This window comes from Ctenocephalides felis, unplaced genomic scaffold (genome assembly GCF_003426905.1).
Source record: "Ctenocephalides felis isolate EL2017-DRISC unplaced genomic scaffold, ASM342690v1 CF-g0.4_SCAFFOLD_01170, whole genome shotgun sequence".
Taxonomy (NCBI): domain Eukaryota; kingdom Metazoa; phylum Arthropoda; class Insecta; order Siphonaptera; family Pulicidae; genus Ctenocephalides; species Ctenocephalides felis.
Genome location: NW_020537324.1, coordinates 77883473 through 77905082, shown reverse-complemented (window position 1 = coordinate 77905082; position 21610 = coordinate 77883473). Strand labels below are relative to the sequence as shown.

The following is a 21610-nucleotide window of genomic DNA, read 5'->3' as shown; positions in this document are numbered from 1 at the left end:
TTCGATTTCTATTGATAGGGATGTGCTGATTAGTTTTTTTCAAAAAACAGGTCCAGCCGTTACGGAGATACGGAGCAAAGAGTGCAGAAAAAGAAATTGAGTTTTTGAGAGAACGGATCATCCGATTTGTATGATCTAAAAAACATTTAGTTCGTTATGACGGGGAAAAGTGGTTATTAGTTTTTGGCAAAGGTAGGCTCAGCGGTTTCGGAGATACAGAGCTAAATGTTAAAAAAATGGCAGTTTTGAGAGAACTAAGCGTCCGATTTAAATGATTCAAAGAACTTTCTGCTTGTTTTTACAAAATAATTGCCATCGAAAAAAAAATTGTTTCAATTTTTTTTTCAATTTTTTTTTTGTAATTTTGGATTAAGAATTCAAAAATCACACATGCTAAGCACAGTCGAAGCGCCACTCTGGTACAAATGTTTACCCAAGTGCGTTTAGACTGTTTATGTATGCAGCACTTTTCCAATTTTGTGAAAACTATTGAAAAATGTGAAAATGCCGCCAAGCAAAGCACAGTATAAGTGAAAATGTCGCACAGAATTTTGCAAATGCGTTTAGACTGTGACTGTACGGGAGCACTTTTTTGAATTTTGTGTAAATCAGGCAACTATTTTTTTTTAAATTGAATTCGAAATGAAATGACGATTGTAATGTTCTGGGGATAAATTTGATTTATGATTTACATTATGATTTGCTCACTCATATATCTCAAGATAGCAAAAATAATGAGAGTTATAGTATTTGTAATAATATTTGGAAACGTTTAAAATTTATCGAATATTCATTACGGTACGGGAAGTTCAGCAATTTGCTTAAGGCACGATGCCATCACACACAAGTTATAATTAGTTTTCGATACGGAAGTTCCAGCAATTTGCCTAAGGCACGTTGACCACCACTAATCTGTTTCATCAGACATTACATTTACAAATTCAAATACCAACGGCTAAAATCCCCACTAATCCACTTCCACCTCTGGCAACACTTCAACCTTAACTCGTGCCCTCGTCAACTTCACGCGGCAGTTGCGTTTCGACTTTCAACGTTACGGCATGTCTTCGGCGAATGTCATTTGGTAATTTGCGTGCGTGTGAAAACATTTTGTAATAGATAAAAAAAAAAAGATAGGCACTCGTTTTACAGTTAATCGGATTCCATTTATAGTGTTAATGGTTACAACAAATGGTTTATTAATACGATGATTTATTAATACGGACAATGTTTGTTGTCGTCGTCGTCGACGGTGGTGATACTGATACAGTTCTATGGTGAAACAAAATGACAGAAGTTCGAGACACTTTACCGAAGTCGGGACGTGTTAATGAAGGTAGTAAGGAATTATGTTTGTATTATTAATTGTTATTTATTAATGGTTTTGTGTGTTGTATGGTGTGTGGTTTATTGGTTTGATTTGGTTTTTTGGATGTCTTGTGCAAATGTTGTGACGAACATATGTCAACATTAGTGTTTGCATAAGCTTAATGGTCGTTATTAATTTACAATTTAGCGAAAGGAAATTTAAGTTTTGCTTCTAATATTGTACAGGTTAAATTGAAGTATAATGTGGTTTCAATTGTCATTTTTAATTTGCTTCAGTTATTTAGCTTTTGTTTATAAAGTGACATGCGTAAATAATCGGTTTAATCAATAAGTAATCAATATATTAATTAACTTTTTGTTGGGTAAATTATAGTAATCGCAAAAAAATCGAAAATGAAATTTTTTATATAAATTTATGTTTCAGAGGTTTCTGAACATTTCGGCATACCTTAGAAAAAATTGATGTATCTGCATGTGTATGTATGTATGTATGTGTGTGCGTATGTGTGTGTGTGTGAGTGCGGATACAAATTTTTGTCGACGATTTCGGGAACGCGGATCAACCGATTTGAATGATTCAAAAAACATTCGATTCGTATTAATAAGGAGACGTGCTGTTTAGTTTTTGGCAAAGACAGGTCTAGCCGTTCCGAAGATATGGGGCAAAAAGTGCCAAAAATGATATCGCAGTTTTTAAGAGAACGGAACGTCCGATTTAAATGTTTCAAAACGCATTTTATTTGCATTGACAAAATGAAGAACTGATGAAATTTTTGGGAAGGCAGGTCTAGCGGTTTCGGAGAGCTAGTAAAAAAAGTGACAAAAAATGCCATTTCACGGACCAAAATGATCATTAGACATATGTACATCAAATTACCACATATTTTATAAATATTTTAATAATAACAGATTTGTTCACTTTTCTATGAATTCCGTACCAATGTTTATCCGTTAAACAGCGTCGAGGCGCGTACGCGCTTCGATATTTTGTTTCTACGCAGTTAACGTTTCGCGAATGCTTTGAAAAACAGTTCAAAATTTTCAAAATATTTCAAAATTTGAAAAAATCAAGGTTTTCAAAAAGATCAATTCTTCGCAAAAGTTTGAAAAATATCAAAAATCGATTTTTTGAGAGTTCTAAAAAAAAATTGAATCTTTTTTTTAAAAATTGTAGTTTTTGGTATGAGAAGTACCAGCAATTTGCCTCAAGGCACAATGCCACGCACCACTAGTTCTGAGTTGCTGTATGGTTCATAATGTGAAAAAACTATTTGCAGATTATTTAATTTTGAGTATATTTTTATAATTGAACCATTTCGTAGGCCTATAATACTTTACTTTAGTATGTTCATTAGAACCATGAATTTTATCTCCATCCAAAGATTTATTAAAAATAATGCCCTATTTTCTTTCAAAATAAGTAAGCTTAAGAATCAAGGCAAATTAATAAATTTAGTTAATTAAATGTCCTGAAATTTGTTTTTCATATATAATATATACACAAATTTATGTAACGAAGTTATTTACGAGCATTTGATGATTCATCTCATCATCAGAGTAAAAAATTAACACTTCATGTAAATGAACAAATAATTGAAATATTAGTTTGATTAATATATTTTTAATTGCCCATTAAAATTTGATGATTACTTGTTAACATTTTGCGGCAATAATAATAGGAATTTGAAAAATAACAATTTACACGTTTTTTACATTATTTCCACTGGTAATACAAAATACAAATATATAACTTACCAAAAGGTATGAAACTTCCTATCTTCCACCGCACGATTAATTAATTAATTATTTAACAAAAGTTTAATAATTATTCTCCTAAATTAATCTATATCAAAATTTCCAATATTACTTTTGTAGATGGTTTTTTGTTCACGACAAAATCTATACAGTACTTTGTTTATAGCAACCTTGATAATTATTTAGTTGCTAATTATTAAACAAATGAAAATAGAATAAAAATTGACATTCTTCATTTGTTGCTAGGGACTAAATAATCCGAAGTATTGTCAAGTAATAAAAAACAACTAGTATGTGTAAAATGTCAATTAAATTTTTCTTAAAAAATATGAATTGTTCTGTATAATATTTGTTACTATGGATTTAATTTTTATTTCATCATTAGCAGTTTTTTTTGAAATTCGTATTTAAATATTTTTGTGTCTCCTTGTAGTAAACATGTGTAAATGGATGTATGGAAATGTGTTTTGTTTAATCTCTTCTGTTGCGTCTGTTGTGGCCGAACAGATGTTTTTTCATCCTCGGTATCTACTAGAAATTTTGTATTTGTACCTACAGCATGCACATATGCATATGCGACAGATAAAAGGAGATTTATTTTTGGTAGACAGGCACCGTGGTGGTAGATTTATATATCTATATATATATATATATATATATATATATATATATATATATACTAGCTGACCCGGCAAACGTTGTTTTGCTAAATAAGGTATATTCTAAACCATTTCTAGAGAATCAAAAATATTAATACTTTAAGTGCATAAGGATGTGTTGTTTGAATGCTGTATACAATTAGGTATTATAAACCCCATTAGTTTGTCTATATTTCATCAATACAATCAAACTGCAAGTTTTATACACTTTCTATAGAAAACATCGTATAATCCATTCCGAGTCTTTTTTGGTCTTTCGGCTTATTGATTACCTTTCAAGTTTTTCACATTCTTTTTGGATTCGGTGTTTTGTGTATAATTGTAAATAATACTACTGAGCTTATACAAAATTTTCAAATCTCTGCGAGGAGAGATGGAAAATGAATTAAGTATTTCTTCTTTGACCTGCTTTTTCAAAAGTTTCAAGTAACATTCGATGAATTAAAGTAAATTTAATAAAAAGTATATATGTAGAACAGGGCGGGGTACAAACGTTCAATTTGACTTTGAGCAAATATTAATTATATTATAAAAATCAAACCAATTATATCACAACAAAAACACATTTCAAACAAACAATTATCTGACTACGTTCAGTAAAACTGCCAGCTACTTCATCATTGTAGAAATGTGCTTTTTGATGTCTTCCAAAAATTTGTTATCTAGACCTTTTTATCCTATATGCGGGGTAACTTGTAACGGGCAGGTGGCATAAGGTTTAAAGCCTTATTATAATTTTAAAGGTATTTTACAAAATAATTACATTTTAACTAATGCTAAAACTACCAACGGAAGAAAATACTTTTATTATGGATTTTCAAAGATTACCGTTTATCTCCCTCATTTAAAAGATTATCGTTTTCAAATAAGTTTGTAGCTGGCTATACATCTTTTTTCCTCTACTTTCAAATATTGTTGTTAAACAATGCTTAACTTTGCTGATTTTTGACACATCTGTGGTGGACCTTTTTAACCCCGGACCTTCATATATTACTATTTGTTATTCGATAAATTCTGGGAAATTATAACTGGGAAAATGTTATTCGACAAAATGTCCCTTTGATCGATACCAAATTTAGGTTCTGAATTTAAATAACACAAATAAAAAATAATATAACCTAGAAAATGTTTTATAAATACCAATGAGTATATAATTATACAAATGAGATCTTTCAGAGTACCGTGTTTGAGAAAAATATGCCAAAAAGTGCATTTTCATATTAACATTTCAAAAAAGTTGATATTTTGAGTGTCTAGTAACATTTGCTGCCCGTTTAATAACGTTTTTGTGTATGAATAAAACTACAAACCAAACTACTTACTACAATTTAATCATAATTAAATAATATTCACGTAAAATATCCTACTAAACGTAATTGAACATCTGTCAAAAACGTTTGACATTTGACGTATTAGCCACCGTCCATTGTTTTATTTAAATTACGCTTCTACAAAAATTTTCAAATTAAAAATGTAAAGTTTCTACGCGGTTTTGAAATATTATCTCACCTTTCCGACCATCTCTGGATTGGCACGAGGTTTTTTCAAGACTAAGACTGGCCAAATCGGTTTAGCCGTTTTCGAGTTTTACCGAATCATTTGATCGAGAGCTCCATTTTTATATATAAGATTACATATGTTGTTACGCGGACTTTTTTTTTAGAAGTGAGATAATAAAGTCCGATACAAATCTTCCAACCCCTCTACAGAGTAACAACCATTATAAATAAAATGAAAATACTTCCGAACAGTTAATTTTAGTTAATAATATACTTTATTTTCATCCTTCATGTTAACTTAATATTTTTTCTGGTTTTATTTTATATTGCATTCAATTTATAATATTTTATTTATTCTTTTCTACGATATTATGTTATATTAAAAATATTAAATACTTTGATTTTTATTTAATAATTGGATGGATGGTTGAAGAACTTACATATTTGTACATTTTTTCCAATTAATCAATTAAACCAGTGTGTAAGCTCGCAAGGAATTTTCTCTATATCATAATAAATATACATACATACATTTATATAATATATATATATATATATATATACATATTTATAAATATGTAATATAAATCGTAGAGAAAAATACTGTCAGAGAATACTAATTAGAAAGTATGTACTCGTACAACAGCACAGATGATGAACAATTTGCATGAGGTCGTTAACATTTGTTTAGATTTTACACAATGTACATTATTAATATATACATATACATTGAAATATATATATATATATATATATATATATATATATATATATGTTATAAAACATGTACAGCCTTATTTTTTCGATTAACAAGCAAAATACAACAATCATTTCTCTGCAAACTAAAAAAATCAACAGGCCATGACGTGTAAAACGCATACTTTACGCTTTTATTATAAATTATAAAATATATTCAGATTTATATATATATATATATATATATATATATATATACTAGCTGACCCGGAAAACGTTGTTTTGCTAAGTAAGGTATATTCTAAAAGGTTCAAGTAACATTCGATGAATTAAAGTAAATTTAATAAAAAGCATATATGTAGAGTAAGGCGAGGCACACAAGGTCCAATTTGACTTTGAGCAAATATAAACTATATTGTTAAAACCAAAACATTTATATCACAACAAATAACACATTTCAAACGAACATTATCTGACTACGTTCAGTAAAACTGCCAACTACTTCATCATTGTAGAAATGTGCTTTTTTATGTCATTCAAAAATTTGTTATCTAACCTTTTTCAGGTTTTTTAATCAGGTGGCAAACAGGTTCAATGTCTTGTTTTAATTTTAAAGGTATTTCACAAAATAATTACATTTTTAATTAATGCTAATAAACTACCAACGGAAGAAAATACTTTTATTATGGATTTTCAAAGATTACCGTTTATCTCTCGATAGAAAAGTCATAAGGATCAAGGTTATAGCTGGTTATACATCTTTTTCCCTCTACTTCCAAATATTGTTGTTAAACAATGCTTAACTTTACTGATTTTTGTCACATCGGCGGTGGACCTTTTTAACCCCGGACCCTCATATATTACTATCTATTTTTCGATAAATTCTCGGAAATTATAACTGGGAAAATGTTATTCGACAAAATGTCCCTTTGTTCGATACCAAATTTAGGTTTTGAATTTAAATAACATAAATAAAAAATAATTTAACCTAGAAAATGTTTTATAAATACCAATGAGTATATAATTATACAAATGAGATCTTTCAGAGCATCGTATGTGAGAAAAATATGATTTACAAAAAAAGAGTGCTACAACGCCAAAAAGTGCATTTTCATATTAACATTTCAAAAAAGTTTATATTTTTAGTTTTTAGTAACACTTGCGATCCGTTTAATAACGCAATTGTGTATAAATAAAACTAAAAACTTACTACAACTTAATCATAATTGAATAATATTCACGTAAAACATCCTATTAAAACGTAATTGAACATCATCTGGCAAAAACATTTGACATTTGACTTATTAGCCACCGTCCATTGTTTTATTCAATTTACGCTTCTACAAAAATTTTCAAATTACAAATGTAAAGTTTCTGCGCGATTTTGTAATAATATCTTAACTTTCCGTCAACCTACTGATTAGCACGAATTTTTCAAGACTAAGACTGGCCAAATCGGTTTAGCCGTTTTCGAGTTTCACCGGATCATTCGATTGAGAGCTCCATTTTTATATATAAGATTATAATATAAAAGTAATGTCCTGGATATGTGTATGTTTTTCACAGAAAATCCAAATAAGAACGAACAAGAACTTCATCAAGAGTAAAATTTATCAATAATTAATTGTTTTAATATAATTATGAACGATATTTTAAAAAACATCGAAGCATTAAATTGCCTTTTACAACAATATGGTAGTATTGCATTTATTTTAACACTATTCCTACCGGGACCGGTCAAATGACCGTATTTGATTTTTCGATTAGTATTTTTCATATTAAACGTAATTGAATCGTCATCAAACTTCATGACTTTTCCTAATATGTGAGTATGATACATTTTTCAATGTAAATTTGTATTTTCAATTTTTTATTTTTGTAAAAAAAATTGTATACTGCCTTACCTACCGCGACCGGTCATTTGACCGGTAGTACGAAAGACGATGTTCGGACGGCATTTTTTGTAGTAATTGTTAAGAATATGATCGAACTTACGAGAAAATGTAAATTCAGAAGAATTTAGAGTGGTAAAAACTGTCTTCTGCAAATTTATATGCATTTTTTTTCAATTCTGTATGCACGCTGCGCATATGAGGCAAGGAGTATAAATATTGCACTTCTACGGTATACAAAGTGGGTTTTCTCATTTTTGCTCAATCTCTTTTTTACTAAGAAATCCAAACAACAAATTGATAGGTTTTGTTCTGAATCCGAAGGTTGTTTCAATTACATTGACAGCAATCAAAATTGTTGTAAAATACCACGTATTACTATCGACAAACATATATTTTCAATAAAGGTAAGGTGCAAATTTATTCAACACATGTTCAATAATATTCAGGAAAACGTAGTATAAAATTTAAGTAACTGTTCAATATACGATGTAAATATAATTATGCCCAGCACATCGCACAAATGGGGTGTAAAATTTTGATAACCATCAAGTATACGTAGAAAACTGAGAAATTCTTTGAAGATTTATAACCAACTAGCCGGCCCGACAGACTTCGTCCTGTCAAAACAAATTGTAATGTGGCGGTGTTTTGTGCCTACCTTTTTTCTATTCTTTGTAAAAAATTATCCTCAACAGAACCGTCACCCTGGTAATAATTCGTGTGTGAATTAAAAAATAATTAAATAAAACACTATAAGAATTTAAAAGTAAGTAATTTAATAATGTAAATCATAATTCAAAAATCAGTTCAATTTCATTGTAGTGCTTTGTGATAAACGATGTTTTTGTTTGATTACCTGGCGCATAGACAAACAAATCTGATGGTTTTCCAATACGGGAACAAACAACATACAATTTTCCATGTGAGAAACATGGGTTTTCTAAATTAATACCACAAACACTTAATGATACCATAAACGCACTGGAAACGCATGGGATGCATTGTGCGAGAACATCTTCTGCTTTATACTATCCTTTGAATATAGTGGTCGATATTTCGCAATATTATAATTGCCGATCCAACTATAATTGAAGATTGTGAGGTTACAATCCTAGCAAATCCAGCGAGTTTAAAACTCCGGTGGATCGTCTTGGTAGTTGCCGAATCAACTGATTCGCCTGTAATTGTTCTTGAATTTTGAAATTTAATTAATTTACATCAATGTTTTTGGCTGCCAATATAGCTTGATTAATAGAAAGATATTTCTATGTTTATATAAATATATTCAAAATTAGATTATCAAAAACTACACAAAATGTCATGACATAGATCATGTTTTTTTTTACAAATTGCGTTGCCTACTCGATTAAAGAAGAAAAGGGCTGTTTTTAGGGTTTTCTCGGCAATTATTCGTTTTTTTCTTGCCGTAACAACCATCTTCGGACTTCAACGAACATTTTAGAAAAAGAATTGGCCAAATTGGTCTAGGCGTTGTTGAGTTATGCGCTTACCAACACATTTTGCGATCCATTTTTATATATAAGATGAAACCGTATTATCAAAATCGCTAATTTGATGCAAAAAAATTTAAACGTTTTTACCATCCTACTTAGCTAAACTTTTAGTGAAAAAAGAAATTGTGATGGTAGGTACAATTGAAGCAATATATGTAACATCTACAAATACTGGTAGAACTAAAAATCAAGGACTTCACTCAAATAATATTTACAATTTTGGAAGCTAAGAAAGAAGATTCTAATTTTCACTTGCATACACATATGTTGAAAAAATTACACTAATACGGGAGTCAATTCAATTGGTATTAGCGTCGTGTTTGGTGTAGATGTCATTCATAAAGTAGCCAAGCCAGAAATCATTCGGTAAAATATGAATTTTAGAGAGAATTTATCGAAGATTTACATTACTTTGTATTTATTCATGATAAATCCATTGTTTTCACATAAAGAAATTACGGGAAGGCGATGTACAAGGCAGGGACTTTCTATTCCAATTAACTTCCCGTATAGTTCCAACAAGAATTCAGAAAAAAATCAACTAAGTACAGATACAAAACAGATTCCCTAAAAGAAATATTCCAGATAATGTTTCAGAAAGATGATAGGGCCAACAAAATCAGCCAAAAACGTAAAAAATGCGTGTGCAGAAAATACACTGTAAGAAAAAAAATCGTAAAAAATTGGATAAAATAGAATAAAATGCTGATTTCGCATTCTAAAACAAAAGAAATATTTTGTATTTGTATTTATAAACTCTTGGACTAGCATTAACTCTTCAATCAATACTGAAAAATATAGATTATGCATGACCGGTCATTTGACCGGTCGCGGTAGTAATAGTAAACATGAAATGTCGGTAGGAATAGTGTTAAACAATTATAAAATTCAGGAACAAAAATTATTTATCTGCCGGTGTGTTTTATCAACACATATCACTATTTATTAAACAGAAACTTTATCTACATTTATGTTATTAAAATTTTCACAAGTATTATTTTGCTCACCGACGGATGTTATTACTATCCTATATAGAGTATACTAAAACACTTAATATTTTTTTCAATGTACTGAATCAGAAATCATAAACAATATTGTGATATGATTTGACTGTAATTTTTTTTGTCAATTCTATAATTCTTAAAATAAATTATATACCAAGTTGTTTAGAGGTTTATAGTCTATTTTTTACATTTTATATAGAATAATTAATATATTCATCCAACAGAATAATATGTAAAAAAGCGAAGACAAAGTAAAGAAAGTTCCGCTTTAGTACTCACGCCACTTTCACAAATTATATTTTTTTCCCTAAGAACAATTCAAATAATCAAAGAAAGTTTTATGAAAGTATTCGTGAAAAAAGTAGTGGTATATTGGTACATTTTGCTTCATAAACAAAAATCTAAAAATTATCAAATTTTTATACTTCAACGTTTCAAACCTTCAAAACACTTTGGTATACGTTAGGAAAAATGGATGTATGTGTGGATACAAATTTTTGACTACGATTTTGCGAACATGATTCTACCGATTTGAAAGATTCAATAAACATTCGATTGATAAAGAAATGTTCAATTTGTATTGATAAGCAGACGTACTGGTTAGTTTTTGTCAAAAGCAGGCGCAGCCGTTTCGGTAATACGGGGCAAGAAGAGTAAAAAAATCAAATATACTCATAAATAATTTTTACTGAATTAACTCCGATATAAATTAATATTTTTTATACCTTAGAAAAAATGGATGTATGTGTGTGTGCGGATACAATCTTTCATCAACGATTTCGGTAACACGGTTCAAACGATTTGAATGATAAAAATAATAAAGGAGACGTCTTGATTAGTTTTTAGCAAAGGCAGGTCTAGCCTTTTCGGAGATACGTGGCAAAAAGTGCCAAATATGATAATTCTGTTTTTGAGATAACGTAGCGTCCGATTTGAATGATTCAAAAAACATTTTACTTGTATCGATGAAATGAAGAATTGATTAAATTTTTGGAAAGGCGGGTCCAGCGGTTTCGCAGATATAGAGAAAAATGTAAAAAATAAATGATATTTGGAGGTCTAAAATGATCATATGCACATTTGAAGAAATGTGCATATGAAAGAAATTTGTTACAGATAAATTTTGTTACTAGTTTTTTGGGTTCCATATTAAGATTGTTATCGTTTAAAGTTCACTTAAAAGTTTCAAACAAATTTTAAAATAAAAAAAAAATAAAAAATTAATTTTTAAAAAGTTACAAAGTTTTATACTTCAAATATTAAAATTAATTTGAAAATTTGCTTTATTTGACTTAAATACATACATTGATTTTTACATAAAGATACAAATTGTATACACCTATTCTGGGAATATCATTATACTATCATAATATAATATTGTTTGCATATATATATATATATATATATATATATATATATATATATATATATATATATTTGTTTCAATTGACTTATATAAGTATGGAAAGATTAAAATTATACTTCAAATATGAATTTGAAATTCACAATTCATTTTAAAAATGTATATATTTCATATGCGTTTATGTAACCGTGAGAAATATATCCTCAGATGGATTCATTCGGCATCTCTTGCTAATGTTTTGAGCGATAAGATTGTCACAGTATGTTATATGAACGAAGATATATATAGAGTAATTATAATTATCTCTTTGAAAATGTTTAAAACAATTGTTATTAAGGGGTTAACCACTTTAGCAGTAAAAAAAACGTATGTTTTTGCCATTTTTTTTTCGGACGGAAGTAAAAGTATTAAAATCATGATATTAAAGACAGTTATTTATTGTACTTTAAAGTAACAAAATGAAATATAATTGTAAAAAAAAATAAAAATGGCGGTCAAAATCCAATTACTACAGCAATTTGGATTTTTTTTATTCGAATTTTCAATAGCACATTTGAAATAAAATTTTAAAGTGCTCATCATGACGGATTTGAAAAATATCGATTTTTGTTTGTTTGGCGAGCACTTTATTCAAAATCGTTGAATTTCAACAAAAAAAACGGATAGTAATTTGTTAATAATTGATGAACAAATTAACATATAGAAGATCTCCTATGATGGGCACTTAAAAATGTAATTTTAAATATACTGTAAAAAATTCGAGTGAAAAAAAATCAAATTGTTGCAGTTATTTTGCGTGCCGTTATTTTTTAACAATTATATTTTATTTTGTTACTTTTAAGTACAATGAATAACTATCTTTAATATCATGATGTTAATACTTTTCCTTCCGACCGAAAAAAAAATGGCAAAAACATACGTTTTGTTTTACTGCTAGAGTGGTGTAACCCCTTAATCATTGATCAAGATTTATTTTACTGGTTTTTTTTCTCGAATATTTAATTATAGTACGGGAAGTTCCAGCAATTTGCCTTAAGGCACGATGCACCATTAGTTAGACAACTAAGCACTGAAAAGTTATCTCATAGTCAATTGTCCTCGTCTTTCATTCGCCTAATTTTTAACTTTTTTCGATGATTAAGCACATCATCTTGGTATATATTTCCTCGTCTTATTTCTCGGTGTGCTGATGCAATCGGATGCATGTTTGTGCATGTATGTATATTACAGTAGTATCTATCTCGAACAGGTGAACAGGTGAACGCATTCGTTCGTTCGTTCTTTGGTTCTTTAGTCGTTTTGTTGGTTTGAAATTGCGAGTGTGCGCAAGTGAACGACGGACGACGTTGCGTCCGGAATGCTGCCTAGACCGCTACCTCTACTCTAGCTAAGGCTACGATCTTTCGCAATTACGACCAATTACACATTAATATTTATGAAATAACATGCAACTATATACATACATTAATAGATACATACATACATACATACATAAATACTAGGGAATGCAATACCGATGGGAAATTTAAATACCGGTATTTCGGTAATTTTTCATTTTAAAACCGGAATACCGGTAAATTACCGGTATTTTTATTATCTTAAACAAACGTAAACAAAATTGAAAGTTACTAGTGCAAATATAAAAAATGTATATTCAACTACAACTATATTCAACTAAACAATAAAAACAATAAAATAAAGCAAACAGTTAATTTTTTAAATAATAATTTAACAAAATTCTATCCAATTTAATTAATTCATTATCACTATCAGTATATATTGAGCACTTTTCACCGAAAACAAACTTATGAGTAAGAAAGACCAAAAACTCATAAAAGATCATATTACATTATTATAATAAACTGTATTGTCTGTATTGTCTGTATCCGATGTGTTAAATTAGCAAAATCTACACAATATTCTAAAAAAATAATTTTTCTACACTAATTTAAGATTGGATTCTTTGTCGAGATAAATAATAAGTTACTATAATTGTTGAGTATTGTTATTTAAAACAATGTGATGCTTCTATAGTATTTCCAAACTTCGAAACGTTTTCGAAAAATAATATTTTATAATTGTAATAGAAAGCAAAAATATTTAGTTATTATCATAATTATTATGTATAAAGTTAGAAAAAAATAAAGATTACGCAGGGGTAATCTGTATGATACAAAATATTTTGGCGTAAAAATCACTTAAAAAACCGTTACATTTTTACAAAAGATGAAACAAACATAATTATCTATCAGTCCAATTCTATTTATTGTAACACGATATGAAGCCCTTTCAATAGCAATATTCAGTTTAATGACGAGTTGAGATAATATTTGACATTTGTTTATCCAATAGAATCACTTGAAGATATAGCTGTTTATGCGATTATGGAATTTAAATATAAATTTGTTACGAAAAATTAAAATTTTAGGGTATTATGTATCAAATAGCGCTTATGTAAAAATACCGAAAATACCATAGAATAGAAATAGACCTTACACTACATGGACTGCTAGTCGAGCGCAAAATAAGTGCTGAGCTAATATAGCCGACGACAATCGCGAACTCTCTCGATTGATTAAATTGCATATGTCATATGTTTTATTTCAATAATGTAATGACAATTGCGATGGCTGATAAATTTGTAAGAAATGATATCAATAATATTATTAATGTACATCAAATCGAATCCACCGGTTAAAATCGGTTTATATATTAATCACACAACTAGAGTGAAATTTTCAAAAAATCGAATTTGCAATTCTTCCATATTTCGATAGTTTACACCTTTAAAAATAACATACCAAAATTTTAAATCGATATCTTAAATAGTTTTTGAGTCACAGCCATTTAAAAGAGTATATATAATATATAGTATAACGATCATTTAATCTTTAAACGCGTTTTTCTCAAAACAGCATTTTCCGAATTTGCTGCAGCGATTACTCAAAAACAAATGATCCGATCACTATCAAATTTTTTTTACATGTTCTATATGTAGTTCTTCGTAAAATGAACTATCGATTTTTTGATCAGATCAAAAATCGAATTTTGGCAATCCAAAAACGACGAAAATTTTGGGTAAAATTCGACTTTTTTTTAAAAAAACGCCGTCATTTTGTCAATTTTTGATTTTTTTTCTTTATCGTAGTTCATTTTACAGACAATATTATCTAGTTTAATAAGATTTTTTTTTTTTAAATTTCATTCACGTAAAAGGCCGGAATCACTGCAGCAGTGAAGGCCCTTTTTTTGTCGCGCCGTTGGAGATCGACGGTAACTTAAAAAATATTTAATTTTTTTCTTCGACAATTTCACTATGAATTCTTAAAACATGTATAAATATATTCCTAAAATTTTGAAATGATTAATAAAGTAGTTTTTTTAATATAAATTCCCTAAAATCGCCTTTTTTAGGCGGTTACACTAGTTGTGCCCCTTAAGGCCTATGTCAGGTGCGTAACATATGACATTTTATCAATCGGGAGATTCCGCGATTGTCGTCGGCAACGTTCGTTCAGACATGTGATGTCACATACCCTTCTATGTTTGAGCACTATATACAACGGAAAACGTATGAAGACTAGCAGTCCAATGTTTCTACACCATTTTTGGCACTTTTTGCCCCGTATCTCCGAAACGGCTAGACCTGCCTTTGCCAAAAACCAGTAAGACTTATTAATACGAATTGTACATCTGCTTATCAATCGAATGTTTATTGAATCATTCACATCTGTTTCTCATATACTCATATACAGTTTCTGAGATATGCCAAGATGTAAAAATATGTAAAAAAAATTATTTTCGATTCAGGAAGCATAGAATTTTTGGTTTTAGTAAATATATGCTACGATATAAATTTATTGACTAGTTCGATTATATTAATTTTAAAATGTTTACTTCTTCCATAATTATTTTTTATGTTCATAAAGACGTTTATTCACATTTTTGCTTGTCTCGCCTATGTATGTGAGTTCTTAATTTAAACATTTAATTTGGTAGAATAATTTTCTTTGCAGGATGTGTCGAGATTGAAATGATTCATATTCACAAAAATCAAAGCAAAGTTTGTCCAGTATTATTATTTAATTATTATTAATTATCATTATTTTATACGTTTTTCATTTTTTGTTATTTGTTTTATTATTTTTCTGTATTTTGTTTGTTGAATCAAGTAGAAGAGTCAATCAAAGCATTTACTAAATTTGTTTAAAAAAATCTAACTTGGTTATTGCATTTTAGAGAGATGATTAGTATTTTTAATATAATAAATTTTAATATAATAAAATGTAATGTGCGATATAGTACAAATGAATGGCAATAAGTCGGTCACTATACTTTCTCTCATTAATGTGAGAACAAGGTCATTTGTGTGTATATATATATATATATATATATATATATATATATATATATATATACAAATCAGCAAAATAAATTTTATTCTCGATAATATTTTATATTTAATTTGAAAAACATTCACTATTATCTTTTAGTTTCTATAAGAACTTGTTGAATTTCCTTGCTATATTTTTTGTTTTGACATTGCGAATTATATTCAGCGATTATTATTACTGAATATGAGTAGAATAACAACTCGAAATGTTTTCTACGTTAAATATCAACTTAAATTTAATAATTGAATGGATGTTTTTATCACGAATTGTTAAATATTATTTTTTTCTATTTTATATTTTCAGTTTGTAAAGAATGGTTGGTGAGAGAAGATGGTGCGCTGGCGTACCAACTACAATCCAAAGAAAGTAAGTCCATATTTTAATTATTTTTTATTTAAATTTATATATAATATATATATATATATATATATATATATATATATATATATATGTATATATATATTTCAAATGATTCATTTACAACCAGTAATAAATACTAATCCGGACGCTTCAGTCTCTCCTTTATTTTTTAACGGTTATCGGTGACTCAGTTTTCGTTATAATTTTACAAACACACATTGCGTCGAAAGAATAAATATTAGTTTAGCTTTATAATCAGAATTAATTTTTATTCATATTTATATTACTTGCCAATACAATAATCATTAGATATGACTATCGTATGCCAAATAAATTATTTTCTAGAATTTCATACGATTGGGATTTCGATTGGGTTGTCAATCAAAACGTAATTAGAACGAACATTTCCGGAATTGTGAATTGTAATTATTTAAATTTTGAAATTGGTATATATATTTAATAAATGTAAAATAAAAATCGAACTCAATAAAGAGGAACCAATTTTGAGGTTGTAACTTGATCCTAACTAAATTCCTATTGGAGTTCAATCTGATTCATACTAGAATCTTTTCAGAGTCTAAATAGATTCTTATTAGATGGGATCTGATTGCATTTTTTACTGAAATTTTGGTCTATCCGCACCAGAATCTGATTATATTTTTACTAACATTTTATTGCATTTTTCGAACATTTTTTGCATAGATTCGAACAAGATGCATATTAGGGTCCGTACCAGTTTTTCGAAAAATTCTTATGCTTCATTCTCACTAGATTCTTACCAAAATCTTGTTTGATTCTTACGAGAATCTCGCTAGATTCTCTTTGGGTTCTGGCTAGATTACTACAAGATTTTTATTACAGTCTTGCTCCTAATTTCATTCAGACTTTATTACAATTAAAATTTTACTTACACCTTGCTAAAATCTTACTAATGTAAGATTCACTGCTCCTACTAAATTTTGAACTAATGGTGTATGGCATCGTGCTTTGAAGGAATTTGCTGGAATTTCCCGCACCGAATTAAAATTTTAAAAATTCGAATTATTTTCGGTATATATTTTCTTCTTTCACAATCGTTTTGTCAACACAAACAAAATTTTTTTTGAATGCTTTTTTTTTCAAACTGACATATTTTGCACATTTAGATCCGTATCTCCGAAACGGCTAGACCTAACTTTGCCAAAAACTAATCATCATTTTCCCAAAGATTACAAATTGAATGTTTTTTTAATCATTCCAATTGGATGCTTGGTTCTCTTAAAAACTCGATATCTATTTTCTGCATTCTTTGCTCTGTATCTCCGTAACGGCTGGACCTGCCTTTGGTAAAAACTTATCAGCACATCTTTCTATCAACGGGAATCAAATGATTTTTGAATCATTCAAATCGGTTGATCAGTGCGACCGAAAACGTGGACGAAAAATTGTATCCATACATACATACATGCACACACGCCTACACACACACACTTCAATTTTTTCTAAACGTTAATATATGCAAAAAAAATTAATTTCGATTTTTGGACGATTACAATAACTTATCCTACGGAAAGTTAATAATGGGTTTGCGATTTCAGAACATACAAGCACCATTATATTTATATTTATATTTAGCATTATATTTATATTTATATTTACGGATACAGGAATAAATTAAATAATTACAGAAATTATCTTAATTGAATTAATTACAGTAAAATACAACTATTAAGCAATATTAAGCCTAACATTAGTAATATCTAATACAAGAACTTGAAGAAAAAAAAATGTAATAAGATTCAAATAGTTTAATTGTTGTAGATCTTGAGTCTTCTTATGGTAAAAAAAAATCCTTTAAATATCCGTTATGCAATTTTTATTTGAGTCTCATATCTGGAAAATAAAAATTAAGAGCAGTATCAAAAAAGAATATATAATATGAAAATAATTGTAATGATAAAATACTTAAAGTAGAAAAATGTTAAAATATTTTAGAATAAAAATTAGAAAAAGTATTGAAAAGGGGAAAAAAAATTGTAACTGTTGGGAAAAAAAGTATCAATTATCAGTAGGCATTTCATTATCAAAATAACGTTTGATATCGAAATTGGCAAACTCAGAAGTATCGTAGAAACTTTGAGCTTTTAAAAGTTTAACAATAGTATTATGAAATTGACAATCATTCAATTTCCTAATATGTAGTGGGAGTAGATCAAAAAGCTGTACTCCTCTTCCGTTTATGGCATTAAAAGATGTTTCAAGTTTAAAAGTTGGTCCTTTTATAGTCAAATTTCTTGTTTTATAATAGGAATTCAACATGGAGGATAGGTTGAAGTGTGCAGGATTATTCTTTATGAATGACAACGTAATTAGCAAAAATATACAGGGAACAGTGAGAATGTTATATTGTCGGAAAAGATTCCTACCATAATTGATCCAATTAGGGATATCAATTGGAAATCTCATTGATTAGCTTATAGGAACTTCGTGCAACTTCTTGTAAGGCTAAATGCCACTAACATTTAGTTTATTTATATTTCAATCAAAATTACTTGATGTTTTATTAGCAGTTGTAAATCAACTAAAAAAAACGCGTTCTAAAAACATTTCGAACGACTGAATGTTTTGTTCTGACCAATTCCACTTTCATTGTTCCGAATTCAACTAACTGGTTTCCTTCAACAACTAGAGTGTGACAATGGACTTTGTTCATCATATCCTTTGTTATATTTATCTGCGAATATTTTAAATCTCACAAATGTATTAATTAGTTGATTTTTGTTTCAGTTTCTGAACACTATTCCGGAAACAAGCATCGCAATGCGCTGGTTCGCGAGGATTTGCCAAAAGCGCGCGAAGTTCAAATGCGCGAAAAGGCCGAGGCCGAGCACAGGGCCAGGCTCTACCACGAGATGATAAACGAACAGTGAGTACAAATATCATTTTATATACACACACACACATATATATATACACACATATATATATATATATATATATATATATATATATATATATATATAAATCATACATGCCTCGGTACTCGCAAAGTACAGAAGTCGTGGCAGAAATTACATAATTCTACTTACATTTTTGTTCAATAAAACTATCATTTTTCTGTTTACATCATACAAAAAAATTATATAAAAAAATGCATAGTGCTGACAAGTTAGTTGTATAAATGTTAGTGCCAATCTCTAGTGCTGTGTACACTTCTCTATATGTAACCAACCAACGTAATATCCACTGATGATGACATTAAATTGAATGTCGAAACGTTTGGAAATAAAGATTATTTTATAAATCTTTGGCTTTTCTTTGTTTGATGTATCGCCCTCAAGAACTCACTCATTCATATATGTATATATATATACTAGATGACCCGACAGACGTTGTCCTCTACCCACATCTACATTTTTTTAATATTCTATACTAATATTTACACCGTTCAGTTAAAAATAATAATTATTGTTTTTCGAATTACTATTTACACAAATATGAGTGATGTTAAATGTAAAACTGCTTCAAATAAAATTATGATTCTCAATTCCCACAGTTAACACTTTAATTATCCGTTTAACAAATATTAAAATATGTTCAATTAAATTGTATATTAAAAATTATACACTGCAATTAATAGAACAAATTTATTTCCAATAGTTCAATTTATTTTAATGCCAAAGGTTTTACAATTTTTTAGTCATACCTGTAGAAGTGGATGTATAAATGAATGATTTTTTGTTTATTCACGACTAAAACATTGATTTTCCAAATTTATCACACGAAAAATCGTCTGCTTTTGTGATTTAAAGCATAATATATACGTATTGGAAATTGAAGTCTTTTAAAAGGTATAACATATTCAGAAAGAATTAATATATAGCATTCGCGGTAAAGGTACAATATCACCTTGAATTTCTACCCAAAATAATTGCTTCAAAAATGTTGCTTATAATTTTTATAATTTCGTATCATATTTTAACTGGCTTTTAGTAATTTTAATATCTAAACTACATTTTTCTTACGAATAATTCAATATACATCATTACTTAATTTCATATTTGAAGTGAATTAATTTATCAATCAAATTTTGTTCATGTGTGCTCTATTCAACCTACTATCAACAAAATTATTGCAGTAAATGGAGAGGAAAAAAGCCTGTGCCGGAAATAGACTAATCTTTATCTTAAGTTCAGAAGTGAAAATAATTTGCACTCCGTCACCACCCTCCGCAATAATTGGATTACAACTGTTTTAATTCTGATTTTATCAGAACTTGTAATACACTATTTTAAAGGTAATTGAATGAGCTACAACTTTCTCTATCATAAATTTTACCGTAACTTCTCTTATTTTGAAACTCGAAAAACACTCTGGTTGGACACTATCAATATTTGTGTAACAGGAAAAAAAATAAAAAGCAATAATTAGTCAGAAAAATACCTTTAATTTTTATCTATATACCTTTATATGTATCTTTTATTTTTTAAATAGATTCTTTTCATGAAATCATGAGCTTTTTGGAAATCGTTTGCACTAAAGTTGTGGTACTTTCTAGAATCTGTCAAGACCTCTTAAACCAAGTTAATTGTAGATGGAATACGATTATTTTTAATTTTGGTGGAAATGGCACTCAAAAACTATTTGCTTTAAATGAAAAAAATATTATATGCGTCTTTATCTGCATGGTAGCTCACTCATTTTACACGCAGGAGTACTCATTTTTAAGCTTATTTTGAGCACTATCAAACCCCATTTTCATATCTAGCCTAATATTGTTCCTAGAACAATTTATAAAACAGCGATTTATTAGGATTTTAATTGATATAATTTTGCTCATTACATGATTTTTGTTAAAATGTATATTTTTAGAAATATTTGCGAAAAACAAATTTTCAGTAGCCAGTAACTTGAAAAGTAATTTCTTTTTTGAAAAACATTATTAAACATTTTTCTCTTCAATTAGTTCTTTTATCGATATCCGACGTTATTTTGAAAGAGATACAATTGCACCACTGAATAGGGATGTCATCCCCACGGGGAGTGGCTAAATTATTTTCTCTTTTGAACTTGAGAGTAAGATGTACTTAATTCCAAAATTTCAATGCAAATTGGAGCACATTAAAAATATTCAGACCCAAAACTCTCCATTGACTTGAGTAA

General features: G+C 28.6%; 1 protein-coding gene across 2 annotated transcripts in view; it reads left to right on the top strand.

Moving 5' to 3' along the window:
- Positions 1-1108: 1108 nt before the first annotated feature.
- The window catches only part of LOC113365647, a 49058-nt gene continuing 28556 nt past the window's right edge, over positions 1109-21610 (top strand). For both annotated transcript variants that reach the window (XM_026607158.1, XM_026607157.1), the window contains exons 1-2: positions 1109-1336; positions 16412-16474. In XM_026607158.1, coding sequence (XP_026462943.1) covers positions 1288-1336; positions 16412-16474 — 112 coding nt within the window. In that variant the 5' untranslated portion in view covers positions 1109-1287. The remainder of the gene's footprint in view (positions 1337-16411; positions 16475-21610) is intronic.